The sequence below is a fragment of the Fonsecaea monophora genome (genome assembly GCF_001642475.1).
Source record: "Fonsecaea monophora strain CBS 269.37 chromosome Unknown Scaff112, whole genome shotgun sequence".
Taxonomy (NCBI): domain Eukaryota; kingdom Fungi; phylum Ascomycota; class Eurotiomycetes; order Chaetothyriales; family Herpotrichiellaceae; genus Fonsecaea; species Fonsecaea monophora.
In genome coordinates this window covers 50,411-64,470 of record NW_019174043.1, presented here as the reverse complement: position 1 = coordinate 64,470, position 14,060 = coordinate 50,411, and the positions used below count along the sequence as shown (strand labels likewise).

Below are 14,060 nucleotides of genomic sequence, written 5' to 3'. Positions count from 1 at the left end.
GTGGCGGTTCAGTATCGAACCATTCCCATTCGGGATACATCGCGGAAACGACCCGCTGCGCGCTTGAACGGACCTCTCATCAAGCCCTTTGGCGACTGACAACCTCGTTTAGTTAGCGTAAGGTCATTCAGATCCCATACCATGTTGTAGGTGGGCACGGAAGCAAAGGGAAAAAGGCCATAATGGCCGTGGGATTGTGCTGAAATAGCTATGAATTGCTCATTGCGGACTGTCTGGGCTGTCTGATCTATCTAGAAGAGAAAGACTGAGAACAACAACAAGAGTTCTAGTCAACCAGGAGCAGGAGTAGTTCCTTCCCTTTTCCTGCAAGTCCGTGTTGGTCACCCACTCCCCATGATGTGACACACTTGGCGGCATTGTTGTTGATAGATTCCTCAGTTGCGGGGTCTGAGATTGTATCCATGGGTCGGGCTGTTCGAACGAGCTCTTTCCACGGGCGGGCCAGAATCATCAATGCCTTCTCCTCCAGTCCCCATTTGATACTGTTCCTCGGCCACCTCAAGCATGTCGCAGAGTTCGCCGACGGGAATGAAAATAGAGACTTGATCGAGATCGTCAAACGTGCCTTTTGGTCTGCGGTAAGCGAAATCTTCGAGCGAGAGGCGCAGGCCGGCGTTCGTGTCTTGGTTCCTCTGACCATCCTTGCTGCGGATCTCCACAAGCTCGCGTCTTATTCCAGTGAGGCCCCCTTCCGGATTGAGTTTTGGTCTCCAGATCGACAGTGTAGCTCTCTTCCCGGCTTGATAGTCAAAATCGAATCCAACAACGGTACGCACAGCTGCATTTGTGCCCCAGATGTAATCTTCTGCGAGTTTTGCCAATTCCTTGGTGGTTTGAGAGTTGGCCACCTCGAGTATGCAGCTAGGTTTACAGACAAGGTGGTAGACCCATGAACCATCTGGCGAACGCTCGGTGTTCTTCTTCGCAGTCGAGAAAGGAGGCGGATAGTAAAAGGTGCTATGGCGGCGATCAACGATATGCTTTGCGAATTCTGCGGTCGTCGAGGCAATATCCTTTTGCTCCGAAATCTGCCTTAGTTGATATTGGATTTCGAAAGCAGATCGGGCCAGGAAGACCTCGTGCGTCTCGTGATTCGGCATCCTGAGGATGAAGGTACAATCACCTGCAGAATAGTCGTATCTATGATTCCAGGTCAGCGAAAGTTCACGTCAAAATCGCGGGAAAAGAATGCAATACCGCAGATTGTACACCTCAAGGACATCCCTCTCCAGTCTCTTCAGTTCTTCGAAATCCTCAGGAGATAGGTAGTACTCTGACCAGTATGGAGTGCAGGAACTAAGTGACTTGATCTGATGGATGACGTGTGCGAGTGCGGGTGACATGTCTTGTGTGATGGGCGAGGGTGGTGACTTTGGGATACGTGACGAGGATGCGGAACCATCACCGATCGAGCTAGACCGCCGAGTTTGATCTTGAGTAGAAGACTTGGGCACGACATCCTCCTGGGCCGGAGGGCCATCGTGGTTGTTTGCCATCGAAGTCATTGTGCATAACAGGATGGACTGACTGGTGATGAAGTTGGTAACATATTGAGCGCGACAGCTTTGGTTTAAATATTGGTTACTAGCGTCGAAATTCCTTCGGCGATGCACAGAGTCAAGCGCTGCAAGTGTCTTCGGCAGTCGATAGACTCATATGACGCAGTTCTGCACGACATTTCCACCGTCACTGTGATGAGATTCACGTCTTGTCCCAACCAAACTTTCATGGGCGGTAACGGGGACAATGCTTCATTGTCATGCCGACAGCCTTGATCCATGTTCTTGACATGACACCTTTGTCTGGTCACGGTTTGCTGCGTCCGTTGTCAAGGTCTGTTCTCAACCGTGACACAAGGCAACATCATCAGCTTTACTTGGATATCAAGAATCATGCATCATGCTCTGTAAGACAACGTCTACAGAGAATGCAGGATCCGCGAATCCTGTCACGTCCTATCCGTGGCTGGGCCAACCTGATTTCTACTACATTTAAACTGTCTACGTTGGTTGAGAGAGAGTGATCGATCCCTTTTCTTTCCCCGACCCCTGCACCTCTAATTCTACAGAGTTGTATACAACATTGTGACCCTGTAAGCTTGTAACAAGACACATTCGCTCGGCCGGTTTCCTCTCTGCCATTGCCATCATCTTTCTTGTCCGCCCGTTGGATTTCCGGGGCCTCTTTTCTTACCATAGGGCCGGGGCTTCAGAAGAATGAGTTTGCCTGCGGGATTCCATTTCTAGATGCAATTCTACGGGGTATGCGTACGGATATGTGCTGATACTCTACTACGACCTCTAGGGAATGAATGAACTCAGGATAGTGAGCGAACTACGAATTGGGGGTTCAGCACACAGCCGCCATTGCAGTCCAAACAACAACCCCCCCCCCCCCGGCCCTCTTCCCCCCAAAGATTCCGGATTCTCGCTTAACGTTCGGCAGATTCTGTCACTGCCAACCACCATCACCACCGCCACCACCAAAATTCACACGTTGTGGGTGAGACCAATTCTCCTGAGACACGATTCTGACTGACTCCTACTATTCCCGCTATCCCGGACCTCGTCGTCGCCTATCTATATAGCCTGCCCATGATATTAATCTCAGAGATCAAGTCCTGCTGTATCTCAAGCAGGACTCCTGATTAATGACCTTGTCTTGACTGGCCTGCCGCTTACGAACAGATTACACTTACCTCCGCTAAGGACAGGACTTTGTTCAGGAAAGATTTCAGGCAAAGCAAAACGGCCTGGCTATGGTCACTGGGGTTTCCGGATGGGTAGATATACTATCCAGGGCGAATCGATTGGTGGAGGGGTTTCCAAGTACACATTCCCACCTCATCCTCTCAAGGGTTTTCTATCGGAATTGAATTCTCTCGATGTTTCTGTGGTAGCTACAGTAGAAGAAAGTCTGCATATCCCTCCATAAATCGCTGTTAATCCCTCTCTACACGTTATTTCCGTAGTTCCTGGCGCGCTGTCGATGGGAGCGATTCCTATTCCCTCCGGCAGCAAACGAGCAGTCTCCCAGGAGCCGAGAGCTTTCAATAATCATGCCGCTCGGGATGTATGGTAATGACGCTCTTTGACATACTCGTCCGTCCGTCTTGAGGCAGAGTGCCCAGCTCCCCGTAGATGAGCAAAAGATGGATCGAGGTCTTGTGAGTTTGATCCGGCCGAATTCCAGTGAGTGGATATTCAAAGTCCATTTCGACACCGATCAGTCCAAGCCGAAGGCGGCAAGAGCCATGAAGACCGGATTTATAGTGTTCGCAGAGAATCCGGTCTTCCGCGCCTGCCAGATGCTAAGGTTTTGTGCAACTTGATTTCTTTCTGGTGGTCGTATCATTGATTGATCTTCGGCTACCAGTTGACTTCAGCTTCCGGAGAGGCCTCGTGCTGACTCGATCCTTGATTTGTTGCTGTGTTGCATGAACGAATGTCGTGACGGATATATGTCAAACCAGGCCTTAAGGTCTCTTCCTTCGGATTGATATCCTGGCTGCGCAGCCAGGCAACATTTCCCAAAGACCAAAACCTGGTTGCCGGTTCATTTTTGTTCTTGCTGTTGTTGTTTGACGCCGCATCACACGGAGCCGCGTGAAGATGATGCCGGGTGCCAATACTCTCTGCACAGGCAGAGGCAATCCTGCAGAAGGTGTCTCCGCAAGTAGTCCGTGATATTCAGACAGCAGATCCGACACGTCAGATACTTGACCTCCTTTGGATTCTCACTCGCAGTGCTCAAATTTGTCCCTAGATGTATATTTCGTGGCCGCAGCTGCCGTTTCTCCAGTACCAGTCAAAGACGTCGAGTGCGGGCTGCGTCAACCTTTTGATTGAGCTTGACGGCCTCTGTGCATTCCCTGGCCTTGTTTGTGCAAGACGGCCCATAATTGCGGTGAACTCATCGACGAGATCGCGCGTCAACGCCATGGAGCGGTTTGGCCGTGGCTGAAAGTCGATTGTGTCTCGGGCTGCTGGCAAATGCCATAGACAGAAGCCGTGGCCTCAACTCGACTCCCGAATTTGGCACGAATGGCTTTCGGTCGGATCCCGAGAGCACAAACGACCGCAGGCAGGTATTTCTCTTGGATTCTCTCATCTTCGGTCAACACCACCAAAAGTGCATTCGCCCTTTTGATGGATCAGGGTCGGGGCTCTTCAAGGACAGAGGATACAAGCTGAACGACCCGCGCGACTTGCCATGATTGAAGGGCAAAGCACCCGGCCACACCAGGGACTTGAGCAGAGGCTCCAACATGCATACCTGGTCGTCTCATTTGCTTCATACACTGTATCGCGTCCTCCCCCTTTCATTTCAATCTTCGTATGCCTTCCGATCTTCGTCTGGCCTGATGCGTTGGAGCCGCGCGGATCGTTGGTATGTTATGGTCCTCCTCTTGTCTCACTCGTATGCACTCCATCTCTTTCACCTACTGATTTGATACAAAGCCCAGCCGCAAATTGGCTCCAAAATATCACCAGCACAAGACTGGCTCGGCGGGTAGTGTCAATAGTCCCAGTCCCTCCTCTTTGTTCCAAAAGCTGAAAGCAGGTACGTGGATTCGTAGAGATTGAACATCTTTGCTCACGGTCACGTCTCGAAGCAGGCAAGGGTATCGTTGGGTCGAGGAGCAGCGGTCGACGAGGTAGAGGAAATGGATCTAGCGAGAACTCTCCCAAGCGGAGGATGCGTGGCGAGACATGGTGTTGCACTGTGGCAGGCAGGGTTAGTTCGAGGACCACGACGATAATGCAACACAGAAATGTCGACCACGGCGGGACTGTGGACGGGAAAGGGGAACAGGGCGGCATTCAACGCACACGAAAATTGGTGAAGACGATCTCTCGCTTTGTGGAAGGGAAGTGGAGGTAAGAAACTGCGTGATTCGCAATCTGACGGCGGCGTGGGTATCGGTTCAATCCAAGTCGGTACTAAAGCGGTCCGAGAAGGGGTCGAGCTTGACTGCAGCAGCGAGGTATAGCAGTCAAGCAAAGGAACAAAGGTCAAGACAGCAAGGTACGCTCGAGGCGCAGGAACGAGTGTCGAAGGATCTTGTTGGGAAAAGTGGCCACAGACCAATGTTGAGGGATGGTCTCAATCACTGAAGGTGCTGAGGGTCTCTGCAGAGCGCTGTCTGCTGAATATGCATGTTGCTGTATTCAAGTGTCTGCGTACCTGGTCGTTGAGCAAGGCTTTGTTGGAATACCCCTCTCTACTCTGCTCTGCTCTGCTCTCCGCTCCTTTCGGTTCCAAGCCCCTTTGTTGTCCTTGGTAGCGCAGCCTCGTCACTCTCTAACCAATCACAATAACCGTCGGTGCTGGGACCTTTCCTGCTGCGGACAAGTGGCTTTTCAAAACCAATTAGAACCCGGGACCCGTGGACGCCAACGTCCACCTAGTTCCAAACCCGGACAAGCTTGGGGCGCGGCGCCGCACGACCAATGCCTCTGCAAATTAGAGACCAAAGTGGATTTTCACGTGGCCGGGCCAAGAGAAAAAGATATATTTAACCGGATACGGCCATGCCAAGCCAAGCAAGCAAGTCGCTTGCTGTCTGCGCTGCACCGTGCGTTGTATTGTGGTGTGTCATGGGTCGCCCGTGCAACGCCCAATGGCTTGCAAGCCTTGATTGGTCTCGTGGGCCGGCTCCACCCCAAAGTCCGCGTTGGCTGCGCTCCCCATAACCCCCTGGGGGTACATATGCCTTCTCACATAGTGGGCTTTCAACTTCATCGTAATTTGATATACAGGCGGGACGATAGGGCAAAATGAGAAGAGAGAGGTTCCAAAGCCCCTCGACAGCGCCTTGGCTAGTGTTGACGCGTCCTGTGGTGTGGCTTGCAGGCTATATCGGGGAGAACGCAACAAGTATGAAACTGGGCGGCAGTTCTGATAGTTTCGCTATTCGTATCTCATTCTCCCGGCTTCCGTTGCGGAAAAACGTCAATGAAATCCTCCAAGAGCGCATCAACTTGTGTCAAGCATGTCAAATCTCGAGCTTTGCCCCTTCTTCTCCATCATTATAGCTGGTTACAGAGTGTTTGCTGCAGTTCCTGACGAGGGGTTCGGTCCTCTCGACATGGACAGCCTTTCCTGAGATTTGGCATGTGCCCTTCTCGTCCTCGTTGTACTATTGCCATCTCCCAACGTCTTTCCGGTGGCTGCGACCCAGTCAATTCCCTTCAGTCGTGGAGCCTTGGACGAGCTCGACCTCCTTAAACGCGTCTCGATTGTCGGACTCGCTGTTGTCGCGCAGGAGAGGCCTCGGGCAGCGATGCACCACCAGCTTTTCGGATGTTTCTAGAATGCTTTTCCAGCGTCGAATGGCTTCTTCACCAGGGTACAAGGGGAGGAAGTGCAATGGTCTCCGCTTGCGGACGAGGAGATCGTCTTCGGTGAACGACGAGCGGCTAATTTCGAGGATAGCCCGGTAGTCCCACAGCCCATTGTCAGGGCTTGGAGACTTGCCAAGCGTAGAGAGGCAGGGTAGGCTTTGAAGATGTTTGATGTAAGCCTTGTCCTTTTCCTTGGACCTGTAGACTGCCACGACGTATATCAAGTCCGGGGTCGGAGTGCTAGCGATGGCGGTTGTTAGCGACTAAACCCAAATCCTGTCGTTGACCAAGATTCACCTGGGAAGCCCCTCTGCTGGACCACAAAATACGAATTCTAACTTCTCGACCCAGTCTCGAAGCCCCGTCGCAGTCAGTGTCTTCTCAGTAAGAGGTTTGCTGAACAGGTGCGCAGTGCCGAGAAAGTCTGCAAGCTGTCCCAAGTCGCGGTTTTGCAGGTTCCACAGTTCTGAACCGGACCGTCCGCAGAAAGGGACGATGGCAGAACTGTAGAGAACCAGCCAAACGTTCATCTCCCAAGTGAACTCGTCGCAGACAAATTGCCGGATGGGTTGCACAGGTGGCTCCTGAGGCGAGTCCGTGATCTGGCTCATCCTGTCGAGGTTGTGCCGGAGCTGACTGCGCAGCTGGTCTTGTAGCCTCTCCAGGGCATTTGGTCGCTCGACGCCCTCTGGAAGAACCTGAGGAAAGGCCGCCACAAACTCCGAAGTGAGCCCACACCAGCTGATACCGTGTTCGGTGTGTGGATCTTGAAGAGACTCGTAGTCCTCTGTTCCCACTTGCGGAAGCCATGCCGTCACTTCTCTGGAGAGAAGATCTTCCAGCATCCGCCTATCACCGCACTCACTGTGCGAACCCAGCAGTGACGACAGGGTGCACATGACGAGCAAGGACCGCATCAATTTGAGCTTGTTATCATCTACCTCCATGTGAGGCAGGGACGTGTCCATATCTTTCTCCATCTAAGACGGTAAAGGGGGTTAAGGGAGGCGTTGGAATCAGGTCCGATCGAGGGCTTTCTCGATACCATGGATCTCGTCAGTGTTGTCAGGAATATATCGAGAAGCGGACGACTGTTGACTGGGAAACGGAGACTTGGAGAGAGAGGAGCAACTGGTGAAGGAGTTTTGAGGCGGAGCGATGACCGGAAGTGACGAAGGCTGAGTGTCCTGGCTAGTAAGGTGTGAGTAACAACGAGCCATGCAAAGCGGTGGATAACCTCTTGTGAACGTAGATGTCAAAGACACTGAGATGACTCTCCTGAGTCGTGCGGTGGCACCAGCGATGGTGTTTAGGTAAAGGTGAATTGTGATCTTTCTGAACAAAAGGTTGACGCTGGGATTTCAGCCTGTGGGACAGAGTTGGGAGAACCAGGGAACAAGGAGCCTTATTTGGGTGGAGTTTGACAGGCTCTTGTCTTGGTCACCAGGGCGCAGATAAGCTACAAAATACTTTGACAGCTGGCTAGTCTTGGGTACATGGTGTTCCCGCTTCTGCGGGTGGCTCGGCCTCTGCTACGTCAATGGATGGAATCAAGGCCAATTGTACAATGATGAACGATATGCCAGTTGATTCTTTCCATGTCTCCGCTTAGACCTGAGCCGATGTACCTCCAAGCCGCTTCCAGACGATGTCCATACCCATCTTTCGAGTATGAATGCTAACTAGAGGGGAATAACTCACCGTTCGGGAGGGCGGCTCTACTCTTATCATGAAGAAGATTGCCATCAATGGTCTTGACTAGAATTTGAATATATAACAATCGATTGAAATCTTGCGCAGGGCTCGATATCAAGGGTAGAAAATTAAACATTCCAAAGTTTTTTATCCCACATATGTCTTTACTCGACCATCTACATCTCCACTTCATCTACTCGGAATATCCAGGCATTCGTTTGGCGGACAGATTGTGCATCTGTCGCCTCCATCTCTCGACCAGTGAAGGCAAGGTCAGTATCGGCGATGCTGGGCAGCATGAACTCATGTATATCTAGAAACTGAGCACCATTCACTGCATCCAGCATGTTTGTTGCTGGCACGGCTGGCCATGGCCATCCAGGATATGAACCAATATTTGGATCAGTAAACGGACCAATAGTGAGATCGGTATTTGACCCAACATTCGTATCAGTATATGAGCCAGCATTGGAATCAGGACATGAGCCAGTAAATGCCGGCCATGCAACAGGCTGCGCTTCTGGAATGATCGGAGGTGCGTAATAGGGGACAATCGAATAATGGTCATCCGCCGCGGCCCCCGAGTATGATGGGACGTAGGCTGTTTGGTGGAAGGACGTGCTATCGCTCGGTGCGCCGGATTGAGCCAAGTCGACGTATTGTTGTTGGAGAGGCTGAACACCCAAGCTTTGGTCCAGTACGACGCTGTTGGCGTTGGGCATGGCGTCCAATCCGGGATAGTTGACACCGCAGTCCAGATTCGGGGCAATAGTCGAATACCCATTCGCGGTTGGGGGAGTGGGAAAAGGCGGAGCCATTGGAGCCCATGGTGCAGACCTACTCAAGGTGTCTTCTGCAAGGCCCACGGCGAACCCACGAGGCCAGCACTCTTGTTTTGATGCTTTGTCTCCGCATATAGTCTTGATCTCCCTAGCGATCTCAAGGGCTTTTGCGGCTCCTCTCGACCAGATTCTACCCCGTAAGACCAATGAGAACAAGAGCACCTCCAGTCTCAAGTTTTCGGCGCGACTGATGTTTTCAGGAACTTGTTTGACATTCTCTTGAGTTTTTTCCAAGGCTGCCAGACTCCTTACCAACTTCGCCAAGCAATCGTCATATTCGTCGAAGGGGGATGGGACATGACAGGCCTCGAGGAGAGTCGTAGTTGTCTCGAGTTCAATCTTGTAGAGTTGACGCACGTTGACCGGCAGTTGCTGCTTCGATGGGGGTGTCACGGTTGGTTCTCGAGGCAAACATGATGGAAGATTCAGCAGCAGGCAAGATTTGACTTCGGCGCCGGCCAACTCCCACCAAATCTGGCGAAAGGGAGGGGATGCTTGGTAGTCTTCGTTTTTTTAGCCCCATAGTATCCATCCATTAGACCATCCACTCACCTTTTTCTAGAGCCATCGCCTCGCGAACGAGGGACCCGAGGCTAATCCAAGCCTTTATCATGTCGCCGTAATCGGAGGACCTGACCGTATCTCGCACCAATCGATACCTCGAATAGAGACTCTTGAGCTTGGGGTCTCCAAGCGGGTCGTTGTCTTTGCTGGTACTACACTAAAATGATGGTCAATCGCGTCGTCTCCCATGATTCTGAGGTATTAAGCTCACGGGAACTTCATAACCGCATGTGTCAATGATCTCCTTCCTCACGCAACTCTCACAAGGTTCGCCACCGCTGCACTGTTAGAGTATCAACATCTCGTCTCATCAAAGGGGCGAATAGTGTTCATACTTTGTGTCTGATTTTTCTGCAGGGCTTGCAGGCTCTCCCGCAGCGCTGAATCTTCCAGGTGGCAAGCATTTCCGATAGCCAATGTAGCGATATGAGGCTGGGAAGAATAGGGACTGTGGGATAGAGTCTGGGTAAGAGCGGAATATATTCAGAGGCAGATATACGCAGCTGTGCGTCCGGGAAATTGCAGGGTATTGGTCTTCTTCTCGGTGGGAGGAGGAAAAAGGAGGAAGATGTCCAGGTATTGATCTGTCTGCCACCTTGACAGGCCAGCCCCCGACCTGGCCTACAACAACAGAAACAGGAGTGCCAAGCAAGCTGCCAACTTCCTCATAATTACCAGGCAGGCTGGCGTGCCACATAATACGCAATGCTACCCTGGCTTCGATATCGAAGGTCCCAGTGCTCAGTCTTGTTCTGATCAAATACATACACCTGCAGTCTCATGGCTTGATATGCCTGCGGAATCCGTCTTCGTCCTTTGTTGTCAATCAAGACCACGGCATCGAAGATCCGGGAAGGGAGCCGTCTGACCTTTCCTTGCCGCCGCGTGTCTCTATCGGGATTACATGGCTTCTCTTATCAGATGAAGACGAAGCATTCACTTGGGTTGTCTGGCAATCACTGCATAACGCTCTACGAGGATACCGAACTCCTGATCGCTGACCTGTATAGCCGTCGCCCTTTCTCTTGCTTGAAGTTCCTCACTATTGTGGCGCAGGGAGCGCGTGGATGCTTCGAATACCAGTAATTCTCTCTTTCAGGTCACTACTGTCTATGAAACACTCTGAAGACGACTGCTAACTTGCCGCAGATCGGAATCTCCCCCATTTCGAGCAGATTGTTCGTTTCCCTGCGCTCTGCCACGTTCGCCGGACCCGACGCAGTCTCTCCAAAATCCCTTCTTTAATCTCGCGTCGACTCACACGACGAGGAAATGACTCCGAATCGGTGCACATGTCGAGTGTCGTTTGAAACAGGGGGGATTGCCCACGTGCAGGCACGTCCGCCGAGACGAGGGTCTTGTGGCTCGGTCTGAATCAGAATGGCTCTCACAATGTTCATGAGGACTCTGAGAGTACAGCCCTTGAAGGTGCTGGGATCAGAACTGTTGATCCTGAGCGTCTCCCGGACCTGGGAGAGGGGTCAACTCGAGGCTTGATGGACGGGGAAGTCATCTTGATGTGAGACAAGAGGAGGGCTCAGGCGGCGGTAAGGTCGGCGGCGTCAAGCGTGAGGATGGAGCCGTGGAGTTTGAACGCTAGGGCAGAAACCCATTCTTGAAAAGTTGTCAATACTCACTTCCATCAAGAGGTGGAAGAGTGGTCATACTTCTGCTTTGTTCTTCTGGCAAGCTCCGCAGACGCCTGTTGTCGCACGCAGAACTCGGCGGAGAAGTCAATTCTTTGCTCACGGTCAGAAGGCATAAAAGGCAGAGCACCCACAATGCTCATACAACAATCTGTTCCAACTGAGAGTGCGCAGTTGTTGCAGCGTGGTCATCCTCATCGGCTGCTTGTCCCACAACCTTCAAGGCTCAGGGCGTCAGGGGCACAGCCGTGGCGGCGAAACCATTTGAACCCGCGCATAAAGAAGTCCCAGGTAGTCAACGGCTATACTCGACTGTTGCAGAGGGAATGCTAGGGTCTTGACCTCGCTGTCGACCTCGCCAGCAACGCTCACCTTGCCGCAAACACCCTCTGATAGCGCAGTGTCAGAACTCCTCCAGCCCTCAATGCCTAACTAGGGAACTCGCGTCCAATAACAACACGTGTGTGGTCAGACTATGAGACTTGGCATGGCTTCTATTGGCTGAGCCAGATATGGAGTTGCCAAGCCACGTTACCCAAACAGGAACTGGCGCTAACAAACCATCCACACCATTGACTTTTGCTCAACATTGACTGGACCGTGTCTGCTCGGCGGTGAGTACACATGACCTCGGAGCAGACAAACTTTGACATGTGGTCTCTACCTATACCCTACATGGCACAAAAGTCACGGGAAACTATCCTTGAATCAGATCAATCATCCTGCGAAGGGGATATACCGCCAGGATCTCTCCACGGTCCGGGGAGACAAAGACTCTCTTTTGCGAGTGAACGCTCTACAATATATGATGCCGCATTTGACTTTGAGAGCTGGAATTCACTGGCTTGTGGAAAGAATAGAGCTCAGTCCACTCATGTCCGGTCAGGAGCTTGGAAAGGGGGTTGAACTCACGGACCAACTGGCCTGGATAGGTATCGGCACTCGGCGCTTCTCCGTTTTCTCACAAAGTGGTATATTATGAACTCTCTGGTCGTTTACACTTGGACTTGTTGGGAAGCATCGCTCAAACCCAGTCCTAGTATTGTGCTGTAGCGAAATGTGGGCGACGGCCCTGGACAACATTGCGGTTTCCCCCTAGCCGGTGTTTGCTCCCCACTCTGTCCGGCTTCAGTGGCTACGGTCAGCAAGGTATGTTCCCCCCAGCGTCACCAGCACGTTGCTCAAGCTCATTGTTACCCACCCAGCGATTCCAAATTTCCCTAGCCCCCCAGAATATACTGGAAGGTCTGGGTTCTGTCGCTACATGATTTGGGATGTCTATTACAGATTCAAAGAGTGATTGGCGGCTCGCATCACGGAGCGGCTGAAAGGCTCGAGCACATATCGGCATCACTAATGACGTTGACTCTGTTGTTGTCTCGGTCTAGATACACATGACAAGTAAGTGCCGTGGGTCGAAAAGGCTTGTCTGTTTGAGAGTTGAACTCAACCCTTGAGGCACCCACCCCCCACCCCCGCTCTCCTCGCCTCTCCACATCTTACCACGTTGTCTCTCACAAGCTCGAGTGCCATTTTGGGCCCCGGCAGCTATCCAAGATGCCTTGTTTATCTTCTACAATCGGTCCCGACATGGGCCAGATGTGTTACTTGGGGGGCGAGTTCAGTTGTCAACGTTTCCTTTTACCCCCTCAGAGCTGAAATCGACTCACTACTGGGATGGCCACATTAAGATTATACGATGATACCCCATTCAACCAACTTTAGCTCTGGATGCACAAGGTTTAGCCGGGGGGTTTGTCGATCAGGGTCATGGCGCAAGAGATACTCTCAGCCGACCGAGGTTGCCATTCTCCATCACATGCATTTTGAAACGATGGTCCTGAGAAGGCTGGTCGCTGGCCGCTTTCCCATGACGGCTTTTCTCCTCGGAGATACAGCTGGCTCGGTCATTCGGGGACGCGATCAGAGCAGAGCAGCGTCTCACGTGGCCGGGTGGCTAAACTACTACCGTCAAATTTGAATACAGGTATCTCGTACCTCGTACTGCCTGCACCCGGTCGAGATCTTGGCACCCCAAAGTGAAAGCAGCGGTTCGCTGACCGCGGGATGATGGGTTTTCCGATCCCTCTTCCCTCCTCCTAGGGAGCGTGGTGGCCAAGAGCAAAGACTTGGCATTGGCGTGACGTTATTGTCCACCCAAACACCAAAGGCCGCATTATCTACGCCACGCTGATGACCCAGATCTTTAGGTATATTCTCTGGATTGTTTATTTTCGCTTGTCAGTAGATCTAGATATATAGGTGGATTGTTAATGGTCAAGATGCGTGCCTTCGTGGTAAGGTAGGCACAGGGGCTTCCGCCTCACCGTGACGTGGTGGCGTGTCATGACGGAAGATAACCTAGCCATGCAATGCAGTCTTGCCATCTTTCAGGTTGTATTGAGGCGCTCTCAGTGCGAGCGCACGCTTCCCCTTCGCACACGTCGTTCCTCGCGTCTATCTGCGGACCGAATACGGCATTTCCCTCCATGGTGAAGCTTTTCGCTTGTCTTTCCCGCCACGGGCTTTTTACTGTTGCTCTTTCTTCCATAGTGGGAGCTTTAAATCCCGTCAAATCGCTGTGATTCAATCATCACTATAGCCAATTGGCACTCCGGTGGGCTCCCTTCTCATCCACGGAGGCAGGCGGTCGAGTAGAGATCACCGGGGGCCTCTGTGGTTAAAGGGGGAGTCTACCAGAGTGCCAAACGACGACCCTTGATCAACAACAAGATCTTTGTATTGTCTTTCTGTTGCTTCTCGCCAGCATCGTCACCCGTCTGTTTGGAAATCAATTACTTCCCCGTTGAAATGCACGTTGTTACCCTGGCAGTCACAATGTCGTAAACACTCACACCTCTCACGTATTGTGCTGGGGTACGAGGTACACGGAAGCCGAACCGGCAACGTGGGAGACATGATTGTCTGAAGAAGACGAGGCAACA

The 14,060-nt window shown here is 52.0% G+C and overlaps 3 protein-coding genes across 3 annotated transcripts; all 3 read right to left on the bottom strand.

Annotated features, from left to right (window-relative positions):
* Window positions 1-395: 395 nt before the first annotated feature.
* Window positions 396-1,526, bottom strand: AYO21_10182 (hypothetical protein; the record flags this gene model as incomplete). The annotated part of the gene is made up of 2 exons (XM_022660105.1): window positions 396-1,161; window positions 1,219-1,526. 2 exons carry the CDS (start codon window positions 1,524-1,526, stop codon window positions 396-398), a joined length of 1,074 nt encoding a protein of 357 aa, XP_022507594.1.
* A 4,679-nt stretch (window positions 1,527-6,205) lies between these two features.
* Window positions 6,206-7,336, bottom strand: AYO21_10181 (hypothetical protein; the record flags this gene model as incomplete). The annotated part of the gene is made up of 2 exons (XM_022660104.1): window positions 6,206-6,608; window positions 6,666-7,336. 2 exons carry the CDS (start codon window positions 7,334-7,336, stop codon window positions 6,206-6,208), a joined length of 1,074 nt encoding a protein of 357 aa, XP_022507593.1.
* A 903-nt stretch (window positions 7,337-8,239) lies between these two features.
* AYO21_10180 (hypothetical protein) lies at window positions 8,240-9,473 on the bottom strand (the record flags this gene model as incomplete). The annotated part of the gene is made up of 2 exons (XM_022660103.1): window positions 8,240-9,408; window positions 9,458-9,473. 2 exons carry the CDS (start codon window positions 9,471-9,473, stop codon window positions 8,240-8,242), a joined length of 1,185 nt encoding a protein of 394 aa, XP_022507592.1.
* Window positions 9,474-14,060: the final 4,587 nt, after the last annotated feature.